Source organism: Ranitomeya imitator, chromosome 1 (genome assembly GCF_032444005.1).
Source record: "Ranitomeya imitator isolate aRanImi1 chromosome 1, aRanImi1.pri, whole genome shotgun sequence".
In the NCBI taxonomy this organism is placed as follows: Eukaryota; Metazoa; Chordata; class Amphibia; order Anura; family Dendrobatidae; genus Ranitomeya; species Ranitomeya imitator.
Genome location: NC_091282.1, coordinates 867449032 through 867469390, shown reverse-complemented (window position 1 = coordinate 867469390; position 20359 = coordinate 867449032). Strand labels below are relative to the sequence as shown.

The 20359-nt window shown below is 42.3% G+C and overlaps 1 protein-coding gene across 1 annotated transcript in view; it reads right to left on the bottom strand.

Moving 5' to 3' along the window:
* Nucleotides 1-468: 468 nt before the first annotated feature.
* Nucleotides 469-20359, bottom strand: part of SH2D4A (SH2 domain containing 4A) — a 168813-nt gene continuing 148922 nt past the window's right edge. Inside the window, exons 9-10 of the mRNA XM_069742478.1 lie at nt 9243-9463; nt 469-921 (exon numbers count right to left, since the gene is read on the bottom strand). Of these exons, the coding sequence (XP_069598579.1) occupies nt 829-921; nt 9243-9463 (314 nt within the window). The 3' untranslated portion in view covers nt 469-828. The remainder of the gene's footprint in view (nt 922-9242; nt 9464-20359) is intronic.

Sequence of the window (20359 nt, the reverse complement as noted above, 5' to 3'; positions counted from 1 at the left end):
TATGTTAGCGCTATATAAAAAATAAAGATTAAGATTCATTGCTTATTCCAAAGCAACAAAAATTAGTGTTGCTCATGTGATGATGTGTTCTATATGGGAAGAGGGAAGCAACTGCTGTTGGACACCCCTGATGGCAGCTTATCTTTGGCATGAACAGAAAGATCAGAATCAAAATACCTGATTCTTTCACCCAAAAATGATGTTGGAGGAGAGAGATGTCAGGAGGCCCCCATACACATCTGATGGGTGTCCCAATTAGTCACATTTGGAGGGTTTATTATTTATGGGTAAAACTAAGCACTCACAACTATACTATAGCTAATCATACACCTTTTTGTTTATCACATGATTGTTCTACATTTTTATCCCCTGGACATAAAGAATGTAGATTCTTATGAAATTGATAATACAGAAAACATATTGGAAAATTCCATGCATGGATAAGCTTCAAGCATAAAACAAAAGGTGACCTGCTGCATATCAATATTTTTTAATGAAATATGCTTAAAATCATTATTTTTGATAGACCATTCAAATATAAAAATGTGTAAGTTTCTAACATACATGGAACTTGATTCTGTATTTTTTTTCTTGCATTTATTTTAAATAAAAGTCCAGGACCCATCCAGACCATGTCTTCCAATTTTATGTACATATTTTTCAACAGAACAACTAGTTAATTTTTTCATGAGCTGGGGGTATCTTATATAGGATCCACCTTTGCTCAAACCCATAACCTGGTGGCCTGTAGGTTGTACAAAGCCGTTACAATAACAGGGTGCATGAAAGAATTAATTTGTTCTCCTAGGCAGTCACATTTCCGGCTCTTCACTCGATGAGGTCACTGTAATCACAACTGTTCTTTGGCTGGCCACAAGGGTACTGTAGAAGCTCCTTCCCCAGTGAGGTAATAGGCTCTGTCTGTGAAAAAAAAAGAAGAAAGAAATGTAAGTATATTGGAGCATAACTTCACCTGCAATACCTACACAATGCAATGTCATATTTTAATCCCTCCCTACATTTAATCATTGTATCTCCATGACCATACCTATGGTCTCTATACTGCTATTGATCTACGACACACATCCTCCATAATGCAAACCTCCCACTTTTCTTGTGCTGCACCACTGCTCTGGAATGCACTACGCCAGACAATTTAGTTAATTCTCGGCATCCACGTCTAAAGTTTGCCCTAAAAACACACCTTTGTAGATCAGAGCATGACACTCCTTAATGTACAGTAACACTCCTTTGCTTATGCTTTCCCTTTCTACATTTTTCCTCAGAGCCTAATCCCTCAGATACACTGATACTGGTCGGTGACTGGGTAGATCTTTGTGCACCACGTTATGTTTTTTGTTATAAAAGATGGCTTGCCTATTAGACTGTATATTTTGGGTCACCCCTATTTCTCATAGAATTGCTATATAGTGTGTTGTTCTGTAATGTCTTATCTTGTTTGTACATATACCTATGAAGTATAAAGTGCTTAAGAACAATGTAAAAATTATACTGTTTTATTGATTAATGAATATTAATGCTTTTTAAAGGGAACCAGTCATGTCCCCAAACCAATGGTGTCCCCAAATCCTATTAAACTGCAGATATAGGGTTAATCTGCAGGTTAATAGCATTACAATGTTGTTCGACCACCTTACTAAAAGCACGGTTACAGGAGAAAATAAACTTTATTCCTCCCAGGTGCTGCCGGCTTTCAGTCATAAAGGTGTGCTCAAAAGGGCTGTGGGTATGTCAGGAGTAGTTCATGCCCTTCATGCCTTCCTGATAAAGCACTTTTGTATAAAACATGAACGATGTTATACAATGTTTTTATATAAAAATGTATTTTATGATAAAGCATAGGGAAGGATATGAAATTAGTATAGTATTATAAGGGTAAAGCCGATGTCACACTTGCGAGTGCAATGTGAGAAACTCACACGAGTCTCTTGCCTCAATGCCCGGCACTGCCGCCGGCACTTGGGACTGGAGTGTGCGGCTGCATGTATTTCTATGCAGCTGAATGCTCCGGTCCGACCCACCGGCGGCAGTGCCAGGAAGTGATGCGAGAGACTTGCACGAGTTTCTCACATTGCACTCGCAAGTGTGACACCTGCCTTAAAGTAAGTAAGAAACTGGGTGTAATATAGTGGAGGGCATTGTAGTGCAGAAATAGTTAAAGTGATTAGGGATTTTCCCAGATGGGAGGGGTAGGAGCTGAAAGTTAAGAAAAGTGCAAAAGGAGTTCTGGGGCTGAAGGTCACTAGTGAGTTAAGAAGGAAGAAAATGAAGAAGGAAGAGAAAAGTAGGATCATGAAAATAGCACCGACCAACTTCAGTGAATTATCCTTTAACGTCTTTCTAACGGGAAGAAAAACATTAGACTCGAACAAAGAAGAACCAGGAAAACATACTCAGAAGGGAGGTAAGAACATTTCTAAAACAATCCACAGCAAAGAGATTGGAACAAAACAATATCCTCTAAACTGCATGCTCGCAAACGCCAGAAGCCTGACAAACAAGATGGAAGAACTAGAAGCAGAAATATCTACAGGTAACTTTGACATAGTGGGAATAACCGAGACATGGTTAGATGAAAGCTATGACTGGGCAGTTAACTTACAGGGTTACAGTCTGTTTAGAAAGGATCGTAAAAATCGGAGAGGAGGAGGGGTTTGTCTCTATGTAAAGTCTTGTCTAAAGTCTACTTTAAGGGAGGATATTAGCGAAGGGAATGAGGATGTCGAGTCCATATGGGTCGAAATTCATAGAGGGAAAAATGGTAACAAAATTCTCATTGGGGTCTGTTACAAACCCCCAAATATAACAGAAATCATGGAAAGTCTACTTCTAAAGCAGATAGATGAGCATAATGAGGTCCTGGTTATGGGGGACTTTAACTACCCGGATATTAAATGGGAAACAGAAACCTGTGAAACCCATAAAGGCAACAGGTTTCTGCTAATAACCAAGAAAAATTATCTTTCACAATTGGTGCAGAATCCAACCAGAGGAGCAGCACTTTTAGACCTAATACTATCTAATAGACCTGACAGAATAACAAATCTGCAGGTGGTCGGGCATCTAGGAAATAGCGACCACAATATTGTACAGTTTCACCTGTCTTTCACTAGGGGGACTTGTCAGGGAGTCACAAAAACACTGAACTTTAGGAAGGCAAAGTTTGACCAGCTTAGAGATGCCCTTAATCTGGTAGACTGGGACAATATCCTCAGAAATAAGAATACAGATAATAAATGGGAAATGTTTAAGAACATCCTAAATAGGCACTGTAAGCGGTTTATACCTTGTGGGAATAAAAGGACTAGAAATAGGAAAAACCCAACGTGGCTAAACAAAAAAGTAAGACAGGCAATTAACAGTAAAAAGAAAGCATTTGCACTACTAAAGCAGGATGGCACCATTGAAGCTCTAAAAAACTATAGGGAGAAAAATACTTTATCTAAAAAACTAATTAAAGCTGCCAAAAAGGAAACAGAGAAGCACATTGCTAAGGAGAGTAAAACTAATCCCAAACTGTTCTTCAACTATATCAATATTAAAAGAATAAAAACTGAAAATGTAGGCCCCTTAAAAAATAGTGAGGAAGGAATGGTTGTAGATGACGAGGAAAAAGCTAACATATTAAACACCTTCTTCTCCACGGTATTCACGGTGGAAAATGAAATGCTAGGTGAAATCCCAAGAAACAATGAAAACCCTATATTAAGGGTCACAAATCTAACCCAAGAAGAGGTGCGAAACCGGCTAAATAAGATTAAAATAGATAAATCTCCGGGTCCGGATGGCATACACCCACGAGTACTAAGAGAACTAAGTAATGTAATAGATAAACCATTATTTCTTATTTTTAGGGACTCTATAGCGACTGGGTCTGTTCCGCAGCACTGGCGCATAGCAAATGTGGTGCCAATATTCAAAAAGGGCTCTAAAAGTGAACCTGGAAATTATAGGCCAGTAAGTCTAACCTCTATTGTTGGTAAAATATTTGAAGGGTTTCTGAAGGATGTTATTCTGGATTATCTCAATGAGAATAACTGTTTAACTCCATATCAGCATGGGTTTATGAGAAATCGCTCCTGTCAAACCAATCTAATCAGTTTTTATGAAGAGGTAAGCTATAGGCTGGACCACGGTGAGTCATTGGACGTGGTTTATCTCGATTTTTCTAAAGCATTTGATACCGTGCCGCACAAGACGTTGGTACACAAAATGAGAATGCTTGGTCTGGGGGAAAATGTGTGTAAATGGGTTAGTAACTGGCTTAGTGATAGAAAGCAGAGGGTGGTTATAAATGGTATAGTCTCTAACTGGGTCGCTGTGACCAGTGGGGTACCGCAGGGGTCGGTATTGGGACCTGTTCTCTTCAACATATTCATTAATGATCTGGTAGAAGGTTTACACAGTAAAATATCGATATTTGCAGATGATACAAAACTATGTAAAGCAGTTAATACAAGAGAAGATAGTATTCTGCTACAGATGGATCTGGATAAGTTGGAAACTTGGGCTGAAAGGTGGCAGATGAGGTTTAACAATGATAAATGTAAGGTTATACACATGGGAAGAAGGAATCAATATCACCATTACACACTGAATGGGAAACCACTGGGTAAATCTGACAGGGAGAAGGACTTGGGGATCCTAGTTAATGATAAACTTACCTGGAGCAGCCAGTGCCAGGCAGCAGCTGCCAAGGCAAACAGGATCATGGGGTGCATTAAGAGAGGTCTGGATACACATGATGAGAGCATTATACTGCCTCTGTACAAATCCCTAGTTAGACCGCACATGGAGTACTGTGTCCAGTTTTGGGCACCGGTGCTCAGGAAGGATATAATGGAACTAGAGAGAGTACAAAGGAGGGCAACAAAATTAATAAAGGGGATGGGAGAACTACAATACCCAGATAGATTAGCGAAATTAGGATTATTTAGTCTAGAAAAAAGACGACTGAGGGGCGATCTAATAACCATGTATAAGTATATAAGGGGACAATACAAATATCTCGCTGGGGATCTGTTTATACCAAGGAAGGTGACGGGCACAAGAGGGCATTCTTTGCGTCTGGAGGAGAAAAGGTTTTTCCACCAACATAGAAGAGGATTCTTTACTGTTAGGGCGGTAAGAATCTGGAATTGCTTGCCTGAGGAGGTGGTGATGGCGAACTCAGTCGAGGGGTTCAAGAGAGAAAACACCGTGTGCACTGCTACAAAACTGGTGCTAAGACTTAGGTTCCCAAACCATCAATATACATATAACATAGAAGTCTAGCACTCAACTTCAGTAACCGTAGAAACGATTTTTATTGGTAGCACTAGAAACGTTTCAGTCCCTTGGGACTTTCATCAGTCACGTGCCTATGAAGGCCAATAGGGTCAGTGGGAGTAAACTGAAAAAATGTCGCTGTATATGGCGCATAGATAAAACGCCCTAGTAGCATAGATACAAGGCTTGAGAGCACATCTATGCTACTAGGGCGTTTTATCTATGCGACTTCTATGTTATATGTATATTGAGGGGTTCAAGAGAGGCCTGGATGTCTTCCTGGAGCAGAACAATATTGTATCATACAATTATTAGGTTCTGTAGAAGGATGTAGATCTGGGGATTTATGATGGAATATAGGCTGAACTGGATGGACAAATGTCTTTTTTCGGCCTTAATAACTATGTTACTATGTTACTTAGGCCTACTGCCTGGAAAAGGTGTGGGAGCGCCAGCATTTCTTATGTCTCAATTGGGGACAACGGTTTGGGATAGATAGATAGGAAGTGGGCCAGAATTCTTTAAAGATGCGGAGCCAGGCAGGACATCCGCGTGGCAAGAAGTGCCAGCAGAGAGAGGGACATAGCAGGTGGTAAAGACTGTCATCACTTATTCTCATTGTATTGTACCTGTGACTGGAACTGAACTGAAAGAATTAAGTAAAATTTAGTTGTTGGAAAAGAACCAGGTGTCTGTGCTTTTCTGTGAATCTGCATGCAGAATTGGAACTGTGAGATGGACGGAATCCACAGGACAAACAGTGAGTGTTCCCCAATATTCACACACTACAACACAGATGGGACATTATTTTCTTGTGGGGTCCCAGGGTGTGGGAACACAACAGCCCCTCATCATGACTACCACTGTGGTAACCTCAGACGGCTACAGTCTCTACTCGGTACACAGTGAGTGTCAACTGTAATTATGTGATCGCACTCTGTACAGTGTGAGCTGTCAATCAAAATGCTGGGGTGTGCTTACAGTCGCCGCTAATACAGTGAGCAGTGTATTCTGCACACCTCTATGGCTCCCCAGAGAAATAAACTTTACCTTTTCCCAGAAATTGCACTTTCAGTTCGTCAACCAGAGAGAATAGTAACACTATTAGCCAGCAGATTAACCTTATATCTGCACGTTAATTGAATTTGGGGACATAACAGATTCAATTTAGATGGGTATTTCCAAGTTATCTCTTGAGCATTTCAAAGCTGCTGTTTCCGAATTTCCTGGCTTCTGGGGTGGGGGGCCAAGGGCACTCCTCTTTGAATGACAGTTCCTACTAGTAACAGAACTTGTGTTGGGTTTTATAGTTCTACTGTGACACACAGCGAACAGTGGTTTGTTCTGAGTTTACATTGCTATAAGTATAATTGGCTATAGTGAAAGCAGTGAAGTTGAACAAGCAATGGCTCAGGAGAGTGAGAGAAATCCGTAGCGGTATGCGCTAAACGGACTGCCCTAACGCAATGTGACCCTAGCCTGAGAGATTTGTCATTAGGAGAATTGCTCTGGAAGCTGCTGATGCTGGGGGCTGGTGATTTTGTAAGAGCAGGTTGGTTAGGAGCATAGAGGGAGGGAGAGGGAGGTAAACTGCTAACCCCTGTACAGTGGAATGTGTTGGAGAGAGATGTCTGCAATGTTAGGAGTTAAGTCCTCTCCTGGAATGAAACTACTGTGTACACTTGGCCAAGCACTAGTGATGGAACTCAATGGAAACAAGGTATACATCTATGTATGATAACAGTTCTCACAGCAGGAGATATGATACAGATAAAATAAGCAAGTCATTTGCAAATTTGCATATTTTCATGCTGTCTAACTAAACTAATTTAATAACATGAGAATACCTCCTAAGTATCCCACTTCACACAATATAATTAAAAAGCTTTCAATATATTGTGATATTGTATGCATATAGAAAATTATCTGCCGGGGTTTCTAAAATGTGAAATCTGCAACCAATTATGTTGTACAGTGTGTATGAAATTAAACAGAACCTGTTATTTAATGCTGACATAACCATGAGCAGCATGAATCAGAGCCTTGGGGCACAATTGCAGCCAGGTATGTTTTTCTCTGAAACACTCCAGCGTTAGTGCCACCCCCGGCCAGCTTCTCCCTCGCCCCTCTATTTGCATTTGTCTGTGCTTAGTGAAAGGCCTGTCAATCACCTTGAGCAGTGTGATGAAGGATGCTAATACCTTAGAAATCCAGTTGGTGCTGCCATGGATGACTCATTATTTGGCACTGTGTTCTCCCTAACTTAGGGGCCCAATATCGGTCGTTGGGTCTGCCACAATTAAAGCCCCTGAAGGAAAGGCCAGAGCCCGCCTCTTTGGTGACAAGCATCCTTCGTTCTGACATTACCCCTGCACTCTATTGATCATGTCACTGTGTGTTGGAAATTTGCTGTCTGTTTTGAAACATTTTATAAGAAACCAAATCAGCCCAATTTTCCTTATTCATCCTGCTATTAGTACAAACTCCTGAAAGACTATGCATTATGCAAGCAGAATGTAATGCAGCATCTTCAATAGTGCATGCCTTCTAGCCATCCCGGATCCAGTGAGATTGTCCCAAATTTGGAGAGCTGTCCCGCCAGGTCAAGAGTTTGTCCTGACTTCAATTGTATCTGTGTCTTCAGGACACTGATACAGCTAAATATAACAGTGGACCACCATTAAGTCTATGTAAAGAATGAAGGTCATACCGGGACCTTTAAGTGACATGACAGTGTCAGGATACATGACTAGCCAGAAGAAAGGAGGAGCAGGACACAGGCAGAGTATGTAAGTGTGTGTCTGTATGTTGTAGGAAAGCTGTATGTCTGTCTCTGTGAGTTCTGTGTTGATATAACAATGTTGTGATATAACAGCAGAGTTGTGTGTTTATGTGTTGATGTACTAGAGTTGTGTGTGTTGATGCAGCAGCATTGTGTGTTTGTGTTTCTGTACTAGAGATGTGTGTGTTGATGCAGCAGAGTTGTGTGTTTGTGTGTTGCTGTGCTAGAGTTGTGTGTGTTGATGCAGCAGAGTTGTGAATTTGTGTGTTGCTTTTCTAGAGTTATGAGTGTTGATACAACAGAGTTGTGTGTTAGTGTGTTGCTGTACTAGAGATGTGTGTGGTGATGCAGCAGAGTTGTGTGTTGCTGTACTAGAGATGTGTGTGTTGATGCAGCAGAGTTGTGTGTTGCTGTACTAGTGATGTGTTTGTTGATGCAGCAGAGTTGTGTGTTTGTGTGTTGCTGTACTATAGATGTGTGTTGATGCAGCAGAGTTGTGTGTTTGTGTGTTGTTGTGCGTGTTGATGCAGCAGAGTTGTGTGTTTGTGTGTTGCTGTACTAGAGATGTGTGTATTGATGCAGCAGAGTTGTGTGTTTGTGTGTTGCTGTACTAGAGATGTGTGTGTTGATGCAGCAGAATTGTGTGTTGCTGTGCTAGAGTTGTGCGTGTTGATGCAGCAGAGTTGTGTGTTTGTGTGTTACTGTGCTAGAGTTGTGCGTGTTGATGCAGCAGTGTTGTGTGTTTGTGTGTTGCTGTACTAGAGATGTGTGTGTTGATGCAGCAGAGTTGTGTATTGATGTAGCAAAGTTGTGTGTTTGTTAATGTAGCTATGGTGGTTTGGGGATTATCATAATATGATGGAGGAATGTACTGTGGGGACATCATATTGTGTATGTGGTCACTGTGGATAGAGGAAACACTACTGGGCCTCACTGGGAAAATATTTCTCTCTAGGCACATAGAAAAGACTGGGCAATATTAGAGTACAAGCCAAGTGTGAGATACAAATTGGCACAGCTCGAGATGCATGCCACGTTGTGTGTCCCTCTTTCTTATCATTTCGAAGTTGGGAGGTATGTAGAATGTATATTTATATTTGCAGAAAAGTGGAACATTTTTTAGGCCAATCTTGTACATTGGGATGGTCCAGCAGTAGTACTATTTACTTACCTTGTGGTAGTCAACAAGGTCAGCCAGAGTAGCATGCTGAAGCTGATCTACTCCCAAAAAGCTATATGATGTTCCAGAAGCATCTATCATAAAGTGCATGTATCCATCTTCAGAACGGTAGGAGAGGACATACCCTTGGATTTTTTCACTAACTCGAAGCAGAAAACTTCCTGGTACTTGGTTCTTTAACAAGTCCTCAGATTCAAGTCTAGATATGATACCTGTTGGCAGTGAATTGGAGAATGAACACTTGGTTTTTTTCTGCTTTTACCATTATAAAACTCGTAAGTGCAGTTTATGGGAAAAATAACCAATCTACTGCGTGTGCCCAATGGCAGAACTAAATTATGGCCTCTTATACATTCCGTGATTTGACGATGCTTAGAATATTTCAGTAATGCTGCTCAACATTGTAAAAGGCTTTGCTAAATATCAACTGCAACAATTCTGCAACCAGTGGTGTGAGTGGGACCTAGAAGGCCATTGCTAGCCCTGCTTGCCATGACATTGTCTTAATAACCACCTGCAGCCACCACTAGGAGAGGCTCCCAGACTTACACAAATCCCATTGTGCTTAGAGGGGTTATCCAACTTCTAGTAAAAACAATCTTCTAAATGGCAGAGATGGTTTTAAAACAATAAAATGAGTCTCAGAACCTTAAAACCTGTGGATCCAGCACTGACTGCTCTGGAAAAGGAAGCGATGATGCCCTGTTCTTCGCTCATCTACAGTTAATGCCAAGACCTGTCAGGTGACTGAAGAACGGGACGTTTTCGCAGGTTGAAGCTAGTGAGCATGCCTTATTTTATTGTGAAGCATACCCTTAATATGTGTAATTAGGTCATCATAGAATTATGTACAAACAATTCATCTTAGACATTTATTTCAATAATGGGCCGCATTAGGCAGATCTCTCATTTGGCACATTTTGGGACTTGTAATGGGTCCCCTATGACTCCTATGTACATCCCTGGAAAGGAGTTGGCTGCATATAAACCATGTGATTAGGCAAAAAGCGTGAAGCCCATGGAGTTGTGTAATCAAATTTAGGACATTCATGTGGCACTTCATGTGAGATTGACTGACTCACAGGTGATCCACGGCAAAGTTCTTTTAAACTTCTGACATTATCCAGGTAATACATATTGAATTATGCTTTTAATATTTCTAATATTGTTCTGAACATATCTAATATATAAAGCTGAATGTGTGTGCGTGTGCGTGTGCGTGTGCGTGTGCGTGTGTGTGTGTGTGTGTATATGTCCGGGATTGGCATCTGCACCGTAGCAGCTACAGCCACAAAATTTTGCACAGTCACACGTCTGGACCCTGAGAGTGTCATAGGCTATGTTGTGAGGCGAAATTTTAACCCCGCGCGTTCCAATTCACCAAACAATTTTGCTCCTATCCACATAATGGGGAAAAAAGTGAAAGGAAAAGTGTTGGAGGCGTCGCAGCTACAGCCACAAAATTTTGCACAGTCACACGTCTGGACCCCGAGAGCGTTATAGGCTATGTTGTGAGGTGAAATTTTAACCCCGCGCTTTCCAATTCACCAAACAATTTTGCCCCTATCTACATAATGGGAAAAAATGAAAGGAAAAGTGTAGGAGGCAAATTGACAGCTGCCAGATGTGAACAAGGGGGACTTAAAGAATGAGAGTGATGGCTCCAAAGAGTATATACCGTACAGTTGCTAAGGTGGGGCCCCGACATGGGATACTTACCACACACGGGGATATGAACACACACACAAAATGCGCCACACACTACCACGTGCTTGAACACATATTACCCTCAGCACACATTTCACCACAAATACACCAACCTCGCCACATAAAAGTCGAAACACAAAAGTCGCCACTCAAAACTCGCCACGCGCAGAACTCGCCACATGCAAAAACTAGGCTCTTGCAAAACTCGCCACAAGTGCAAAACTCACCTCATGGAAAACTCGCCACACGCAAAACTTGCACATGCGGAAAAATTGCCACATGCACAAAAGTTGCAACACATGCAAAAGTTGCCTCACACAAAACTTGCACATACTCAAAACGCACCACACATAAAACTCACCACGCGCAAAACTCGCTGCACACAACTTGCTACACTAACCTGTCACATGCAACTCGACACACAAAAAGTTGCTACACGCATGTTGCCACACAAAACTCATCTCACAAAAGTCGCTACATGCATGTCACCACACGCAACTCAACACACACAACTTGACAAACGAAACTCGCCCTAAAACACACACAAGCCTGGTATTATCCTTCAAAAATAAAAATCTGATTAATAAGCAGACAAACTACAACAAATGTACCATATAGGAAATACGGCAGCTGTCAGTCACATGACCTGTCTATTATGTGTATGTGTGAGCTAATATATACTGCCAGGGGGAGGGCTTCCTGTTGGCTGGGGATTTATCAGGCTGCCAATTTAGCTTACAAATACTGAGGTAAAAATACTGAGCAAATAACGTGTGAACGAGGTCTAATACAGGAGGAGATGACACACAGGTATATACTATATACAGGGGAGATGACACACAAATATATACTATATACAGGAGAGATGACACACAGGTATATACTATATAGAGGAGGAGATGACATACAGGTACATATATATACAGGAGGAGATGACATACAGGTATATACTATATACAGGAGGAGATGACACACAGTTATATACTATATACAGAAGGAGATGACACAGATATATACTATATACAGGGGAGATGACACACAGGTATATACTACTATATACAGGAGATGACATACAGATATATACTATATATAAGGGAGATGACAAACATGTATATACTGAGGTGATGAAGTGAAAATAAGAGGTGTGAGGTGAAAATGAAAAGGTGTGAGTACAAAATGAGAGGAGTGAGGAAAAATAGTGGAGTGATCAGAAAATGACAGATGTGAGGTTGAAATGACAAGTGTTAGGGGGAATGAGAGGAGTGAGGGAGAAAATGAGAGGTGTGAGGGAGAAAATGAGAGATGTGAGGGGGAAAATGAAAGATGTGATTGGGAAAATGAGAGGCGTGATGGGAAAATAAGAGAAGTGAGGTGCTATAACTAACCACAGATATTTACTATGCCCAGGCAACGCCGGGCTCTTCAGCTAGTCTAATATATAAAGCTGAATGTGTGTATATGTGTGTGTATGTATGTATGTATGTGTGTATGTCCGGGATTGGCATCTGCACCGTCGCAGCTACAGCCACAAAATTTTGCACAGTCACACGTCTGGACCCCGAGAGCGTCATAGGCTATGTTGTGAGGCGAAATTTTAACCCCGCACATTCCAATTCACCAAACAATTTTTCCCCTATCTACATAATGGGGAAAAAAGTGAAAGGAAAAGTGTTGGAGGCGTCGCAACTACAGCCACAAAATTTTGCACAGTCACATGTCTGGACCCTGTGAGCGTCATAGGCGCTGTTGTGAGGTGAAATTTTAACCCCGCGCTTTCCAATTCACCAAACAATTTTGCCCCTATCTACTGTACATAATGGGGAAAAGTGAAAGGAAAAGTGTTGGAGGCAAATTGACAGCTGCCAGATGTGAACAAGGGGGACTTAAAGAGAGAGAGCGATGGCGCCAAAGAGTATATACCGTACAGTTGCTAAGGTGGGGCCCCGACATGGGATACTCACCACACACGGGGATATGAACACACACATAAAATGCGCCACAAACTACCACGTGCTTGAACACATATTACCTTCAGCACACATTTCACCACACATACACCAACCTCGCCACATAAAAGTCGAAACACAAAAGTTGCTGCTCAAAACTCGCTACGCGCAAAACTCGCCACATGCAAAAACCAGGCTCACGCAAAACTCGCTACAAGTGCAAAACTCACCTCATAGAAAACTCGCCACACGCAAAACATGCACACGTGGAAAAATTGGCACATGCACAAAAGTTGCAACACATGCAAAAGTTGCCTCACACAAAACTTGCACATACTCAAAACGCACCACACATAAAACTCACCACGCGCAAAACTTGCTGCACACAACTTGCTACACTAACCTGTCACATGCAACTCGACACACAAAAAGTTTCTACACGCATGTTGCCACACAAAACTCATCTCACAAAAGTCGCTACATGCATGTCGCCACACGCAACTCAACACACACAACTTGACAAACAAAACTCGCCCTAAAACACACACAAGTCTGGTATTATCCTTCAAAAATAAAAATCTGATTAATAAGCAGACAAACTACAAGAGCAACAAATGTACCATATAGGAAATACGGCAGCTGTCAGTCACATGACCTGTCTATTATGTGTATGTGTGAGCTAATATATACTGCCAGGGGGAGGGCTTCCTGTTGGCTGGGGATTTATCAGGCTGCCAATTTAGCTTTCAAATACTGAGGTAAAAATACTGAGCAAATAACGTGTGAACGAGGTCTAATACAGGAGGAGATGACACACAGGTATATACTATATACAGGGGAGATGACACACAGATATATACTATATACAGGAGAGATGACACACAGGTATATACTATATAGAGGAAGAGATGACATACAGGTGCATACTATATACAGGAGGAGATGACATACAGGTATATACTATATACAGGAGCAGATGACCTACAGGTATATACTATATACAGGAGGAGATGACATACAGGTACAGTCATGGCCAAAAGTATTCACACCCCTGCAATTTTGTCAGATAATACTCTTTTTTTTTTCCTGAAAATTATTGCAATCACAAATTCTTTGGTATTATCATCTTCATTTAATTTGTCTTAAATGAAAAAACACAAAAGAGAATGAAGCAAAAAGCAAAACATTGATCATTTCACACAAAACTCCAAAAATGGGCCAGACAAAAGTATTGGCACCCTCAGCCTAATACTTGGTTACACAACCTTTAGCCTAAATAACTGCGACCAACCGCTTCCGGTAACCATCAATGAGTTTCTTACAATGCTCTGCTGGAATTTTAGACCATTCTCCTTTGGCAAACTGCTCCAGGTCCCTGATATTTGAAGGGTGCCTTCTCCAAACTGCCATTTTTAGATCTCTTCACAGGTGTTCTATGGGATTCAGGTCTGGACTCATTGCTGGCCACCTTAGAAGTCTCCAGTGCTTTCTCTCAAACCATTTTCTAGTGCTTTTTGAAGTGTGTTTTGGGTCATTGTCCTGCTGGAAGACCCATGACCTCTGAGGGAGACCCAGCTTTCTCAGACTGGGCCCTACATTATGCCGCAAAATTTGTTGGTAGTCTTCAGACTTCATAAAGCCATGCACACGGTCAACCAGTCCAGTGCCAGAGGCAGCAAAGCAACCCCAAAACATCAGGGAACCTCCACCATGTTTAACTGTAGGGACCGTGTTCTTTTCTTTGAATGCCTCTTTTTTTCTCCTGTAAACTCTATGTTGATGCCTTTGCCCAAAAAGCTCTACTTTTGTCTCATCTGACCAGAGAACATTCTTCCAAAACGTTTTAGGCTTTTTCAGGTAAGTTTGGGCAAACTTCAGCCTGGCTTTTTTATGTCTCGGGGTAAGAAGTGGGGTCTTCCTGGGTCTCCTACCATACAGTCCCTTTTCATTCAGACGCCGACGAATAGTACGGGTTGACACTGTTGTACCCTCGGACTGCAGGGCAGCTTGAACTTGTTTGGATTTTAGTCGAGGTTCTTTATCCAACATCCGCACAATCTTGCGTTGAAATCTCTTGTCAATTTTTCTTTTCCGTCCACATCTAGGGAGGTTAGCCACAGTGCCATGGGCTTTACACTTCTTGATGACACTGCGCACGGTAGACACAGGAACATTCAGGTCTTTGGAGATGGACTTGTAGCCTTGAGATTGCTCATGCTTCCTCACAATTTGGTTTCTCAAGTCCTCAGACAGTTCTTTGGTCTTCTTTCTTTTCTCCATGCTCAATGTGGTACACACAAGGACACAGGACAGAGGTTGAGTCAACTTTAATCCATGTCAACTGGCTGCAAGTGTGATTTAGTTATTGCCAACACCTGTTAGGTGCCACAGGTGAGTTACAGGTGATGTTAATTACACAAATTAGAGAAGCATCACATGATTTTTCGAACAGTGTTAATACTTTTGTCCACCACCTTTTTTATGTTTGGTGTGGAATTATATCCAATTTGGCTTTAGGACAATTCTTTTTGTGTTTTTTCATTTAAAACAAATTAAATGAAGATAATAATACCAAATAATTTGTGTTTGCAATCATTTTCAGGAAGAATCTGAGTATTATCTGACAGAATTGCAGGGGTGTGAATACTTTTGGCCATGACTGTATATGCTATATATAGAAGATGACATACAGGTATATACTATATACAGGGGAGATGACACATGTATATACTATATACAGGAGGAGATGACATACAGGTATATACTATATATAGGAGGAGATGACATACAGGTATATACTATATACAGGGGAGATGACACACAGCAGGTATATACCATATACAGGGGAGATGACATACAGGTATATACTATACACAGGAGATGACATACAGGTGTATACTATATATAAGGGAGATGACAAACATGTATATACTGTGGTGAAAATGAGAGGTGTGAGGTGAAAATGAAAAGGTGTGAGTGCAAAATGAGAGGAGTGAGGGAAAATAGTGGAGTGATCGGAAAATGACAGATGTGAGGTCGAAATTCGTCTAATAGTCGAAATGCAGGCTTACCGTGGGGGCAGAGGTGCGGTGGCAGAGGTGCGGCGGCAGAGGTGCGGCAGCAGAGGTGCGGCGGCAGAGGAGGCGCAGTAAGCAGGGTCCCTTTCTCCGGTGAGGTGATGCAGCAGCCCGGTAAGCAGGAGAGCCGGGTGAATCCTGTTGTTAGTGGTGGTGGCGGCCATTTTCCTGAGGCCGCGCGTGCGCAGATGGAGCGCTCTGCTTCCCGGGGCTTCAGGAAAATGGCCGCCGCGATCTGCGCACGCGCGGCCTCCCGCAGCCATTTTCCTGAAGCCCCGGGAAGCAGAGCGCTCCATCTGCGCACGCGCGGCCTCAGGAAAATGGCCGCCACCACCGCTAACAACAGGATTCACCCGGCTCTCCTGCTTACCGGGCTGCTGCATCACCTCACCGGAGAAAGGGACCCCGCTTACTGCGCCTCCTCTGCCGCTGCACCTCTGCCACCGCACCTCTTCTGCCACCGGAAGCCTGCATGGTAAGCCTGGGACCCCTCTCACGCCATACCTCTCACTGCACCTCCTGATCCCCGCACCTCCTGATCCCAGCACCTCCTGATCCCAGCACCTCCTGATCCAAGCACCTCCTCATCCCAGCACCTCCTCATCCCAGCACCTCCTCATCCCAGCATCACCCCACCTCTGCCGACACCTTGCCTCCTGTGACCCTGCTCTGCCACCAGCCCTCAGGTAAGATACTGTAAATTCGGACAATAAGACGGACCCCCATCTTATAAAAAATCTTTTTTTCTGCAATTTTCACCCCAAATTTGGGGTGCGCCTTATGGTCCGGTGCGTCTTATAGTCCGAAAAATACGGTATGCATGTTACAGAATAGAATTTACATCACATTTATCGAAATGTCCATACTTCACAGCTGGGTCATTTAAAAGGAAAGAACACACGAAAAGAAAATGCAACCAGACTTTTCCAAAATCTATATAATTCTGCCATATGGTGGTGCTCAAATATAGTTCATTACTGACAAATAATACTTCCATAGAGTGCCCATATAAGTATAGGTGGGTGAACTGGCCAAGTTTTCCAAGAGGAAGATACTTCTGGAAACGCTGGCATTTACTTTCCAGAAGTATTTTGTAGCATTTATTTGTCATTTGAGCTTTTTTGTCAGTTTTTAACAGTTTTTCAATAGTTTTTGGGGCGTCTTTTTTATTGGCACCTTGCAGACATGTTTTAGATAAATTCAACAGTGCAGAAAGTAGTGTTTTTTGAAGAAAAAATGCAGAACGCACAAAAATATGCCAAGACGTCTTTTGAGGCTTTCAACTAACAAGTATTGTAAAGTATAGAGCGCCTCCTAGAGGCGGACACTCAGATGTAGCCGACTGTGTCTTGGTGTCCGCCTCCTGTAGGCGTTTACCCCCGGAAATGATGCACGGCAGAGCACACGTTGACTCTGTTGGCATCATTATAGTCAAATGCCCCGCATACTCTCCAAATCCCGTTTTGAGGAGGATCCAGATGTAAGTCCCGATGGGAACAGCGAACGTGGGCAAAAACGCGGTGTGAAAGCACCCTTATTCCTTTTTATACTTTATTTGCTCCATGGTCAAGTAGAAATAAAAAGTGAACAGTTTGCAAACAACTGTTTTATATACAAGGCCCATTCTAAACTATTTTCTGGTCACTTATGCCACTAATACACATAATATTCTAGTTCATAATCTCCGGTTATATGGCTCATTGCCTAGGATACCAGCCACTACTGTAGTTTATAAGAGGTGGTTGAGCACTCACAGTTCTTACAAGCTTATTTCTATTGAGCTTGTAATTTCAGCACTTAATCTCACCGGGATTGCTCAAGCACAATGTTACCTCCAGATTCCACCTAGCTTCAGTTCTAGTATGCATCTCCGATGCTGCCTAAGCAAAAATGCCTTATGTGGAAGCATCAGAGAGCAGAGGGAGACATATTATCAGTGCTGCCGAGGAAAGGCTGCCTTATATAGAAGCATCAGAGAGCAGAGGGAGACATATTATCGGTGCTGCCGAGGAAAGGCTGCCTTATATAGAAGCATCAGAGAGCAGAGGGAGACATATTATCAGTGCTGCCGAGGAAAGGCTGCCTTATATAGAAGCATTAGAGAGCAGAGGGAAACATATTATCGGTGCTGAAGAAGAAAGGCTGCCTTATATAGAAGCATTAGAGAGCAGAGGGAGACATATTATCGGTGCTACCGAGGAAAGGCTGCCTTATATAGAAGCATTAGAGAGCAGAGGGAGACATATTATCGGTGCTGAAGAAGAAAGGCTGCCTTATATAGAAGCATCAGAGAGCAGAGGGAGACATATTATCGGTGCTACCGAGGAAAGGCTGCCTTATATAGAAGCATTAGAGAGCAGAGGGAAACATATTATCGGTGCTGAAGAAGAAAGGCTGCCTTATATAGAAGCATTAGAGAGCAGAGGGAGACATATTATCGGTGCTGCCGAGGAAAGGCTGCCTTATATAGAAGCATCAGAGAGCAGAGGGAGACATATTATCGGTGCTACCGAGGAAAGGCTGCCTTATATAGAAGCATTAGAGAGCAGAGGGAAACATATTATCGGTGCTGAAGAAGAAAGGCTGCCTAATATAGAAGCATCAGAGAGCAGAGGGAGACATATTATCGGTGCTGAAGAAGAAAGGCTGCCTTATATAGAAGCATTAGAGAGCAGAGGGAGACATATTATCGGTGCTACCGAGGAAAGGCTGCCTTATATAGAAGCATTAGAGAGCAGAGGGAGACATATTATCGGTGCTGAAGAAGAAAGGCTGCCTTATATAGAAGCATCAGAGAGCAGAGGGAGACATATTATCGGTGCTGAAGAAGAAAGGCTGCCTTATATAGAAGCATTAGAGAGCAGAGGGAGACATATTATCGGTGCTGAAGAAGAAAGGCTGCCTTATATAGAAGCATTAGAGAGCAGAGGGAAACATTATCGGTGCTGAAGAAGAAAGGCTGCCTTATATAGAAGCATTAGAGAGCAGAGGGAAACATATTATCGGTGCTGAAGAAGAAAGGCTGCCTTATATAGAAGCATTAGAGAGCAGAGGGAAACATTATCGGTGCTGAAGAAGAAAGGCTGCCTTATATAGAAGCATCAGAGAGCAGAGGGAAACATTATCGGTGCTGAAGAAGAAAGGCTGCCTAATATAGAAGCATCAGAGAGCAGAGGGAGACATATTATCGGTGCTGAAGAAGAAAGGCTGCCTTATATAGAAGCATTAGAGAGCAGAGGGAGACATATTATCGGTGCTGAAGAAGAAAGGCTGCCTTATATAGAAGCATCAGAGAGCAGAGGGAGACATATTATCGGTGCTGAAGAAGAAAGGCTGCCTTATATAGAAGCATTAGAGAGCAGAGGGAGACATATTATCGGTGCTGAAGAAGAAAGGCTGCCTTATATAGAAGCATTAGAGAGCAGAGGGAAACATTATCGGTGCTGAAGAAGAAAGGCTGCCTTATATAGAAGCATTAGAGAGCAGAGGGAAACATTATCGGTGCTGAAGAAGAAAGGCTGCCTTATATAGAAGCATTAGAGAGCAGAGGGAAACATATTATCGGTGCTGAAGAAGAAAGGCTGCCTTATATAGAAGCATTAGAGAGCAGAGGGAAACATTATCGGTGCTGAAGAAGAAAGGCTGAATTATATAGAAGCATTAGAGAGCAGAGGGAAACATTATCGGTGCTGAAGAAGAAAGGCTGCCTTATATAGAAGCATTAGAGAGCAGAGGGAAACATTATCGGTGCTGAAGAAGAAAGGCTGCCTTATATAGAAGCATTAGAGAGCAGAGGGAAACATTATCGGTGCTGAAGAAGAAAGGCTGCCTTATATAGAAGCATCAGAGAGCAGAGGGAGACATATTATCGGTGCTGAAGAAGAAAGGCTGCCTTATATAGAAGCATTAAAGAGCAGAGGGAAACATATTATCGGTGCTGAAGAAGAAAGGCTGCCTTATATAGAAGCATTAGAGAGCAGAGGGAAACATTATCGGTGCTGAAGAAGAAAGGCTGCCTTATATAGAAGCATTAGAGAGCAGAGGGAAACATTATCGGTGCTGAAGAAGAAAGGCTGCCTTATATAGAAGCATTAGAGAGCAGAGGGAAACATATTATCGGTGCTGAAGAAGAAAGGCTGCCTTATATAGAAGCATTAGAGAGCAGAGGGAAACATTATCGGTGCTGAAGAAGAAAGGCTGCCTTATATAGAAGCATCAGAGAGCAGAGGGAGACATATTATCGGTGCTGAAGAAGAAAGGCTGCCTTATATAGAAGCATCAGAGAGCAGAGGGAGACATATTATCGGTGCTACCGAGGAAAGGCTGCCTTATATAGAAGCATTAGAGAGCAGAGGGAAACATATTATCGGTGCTGAAG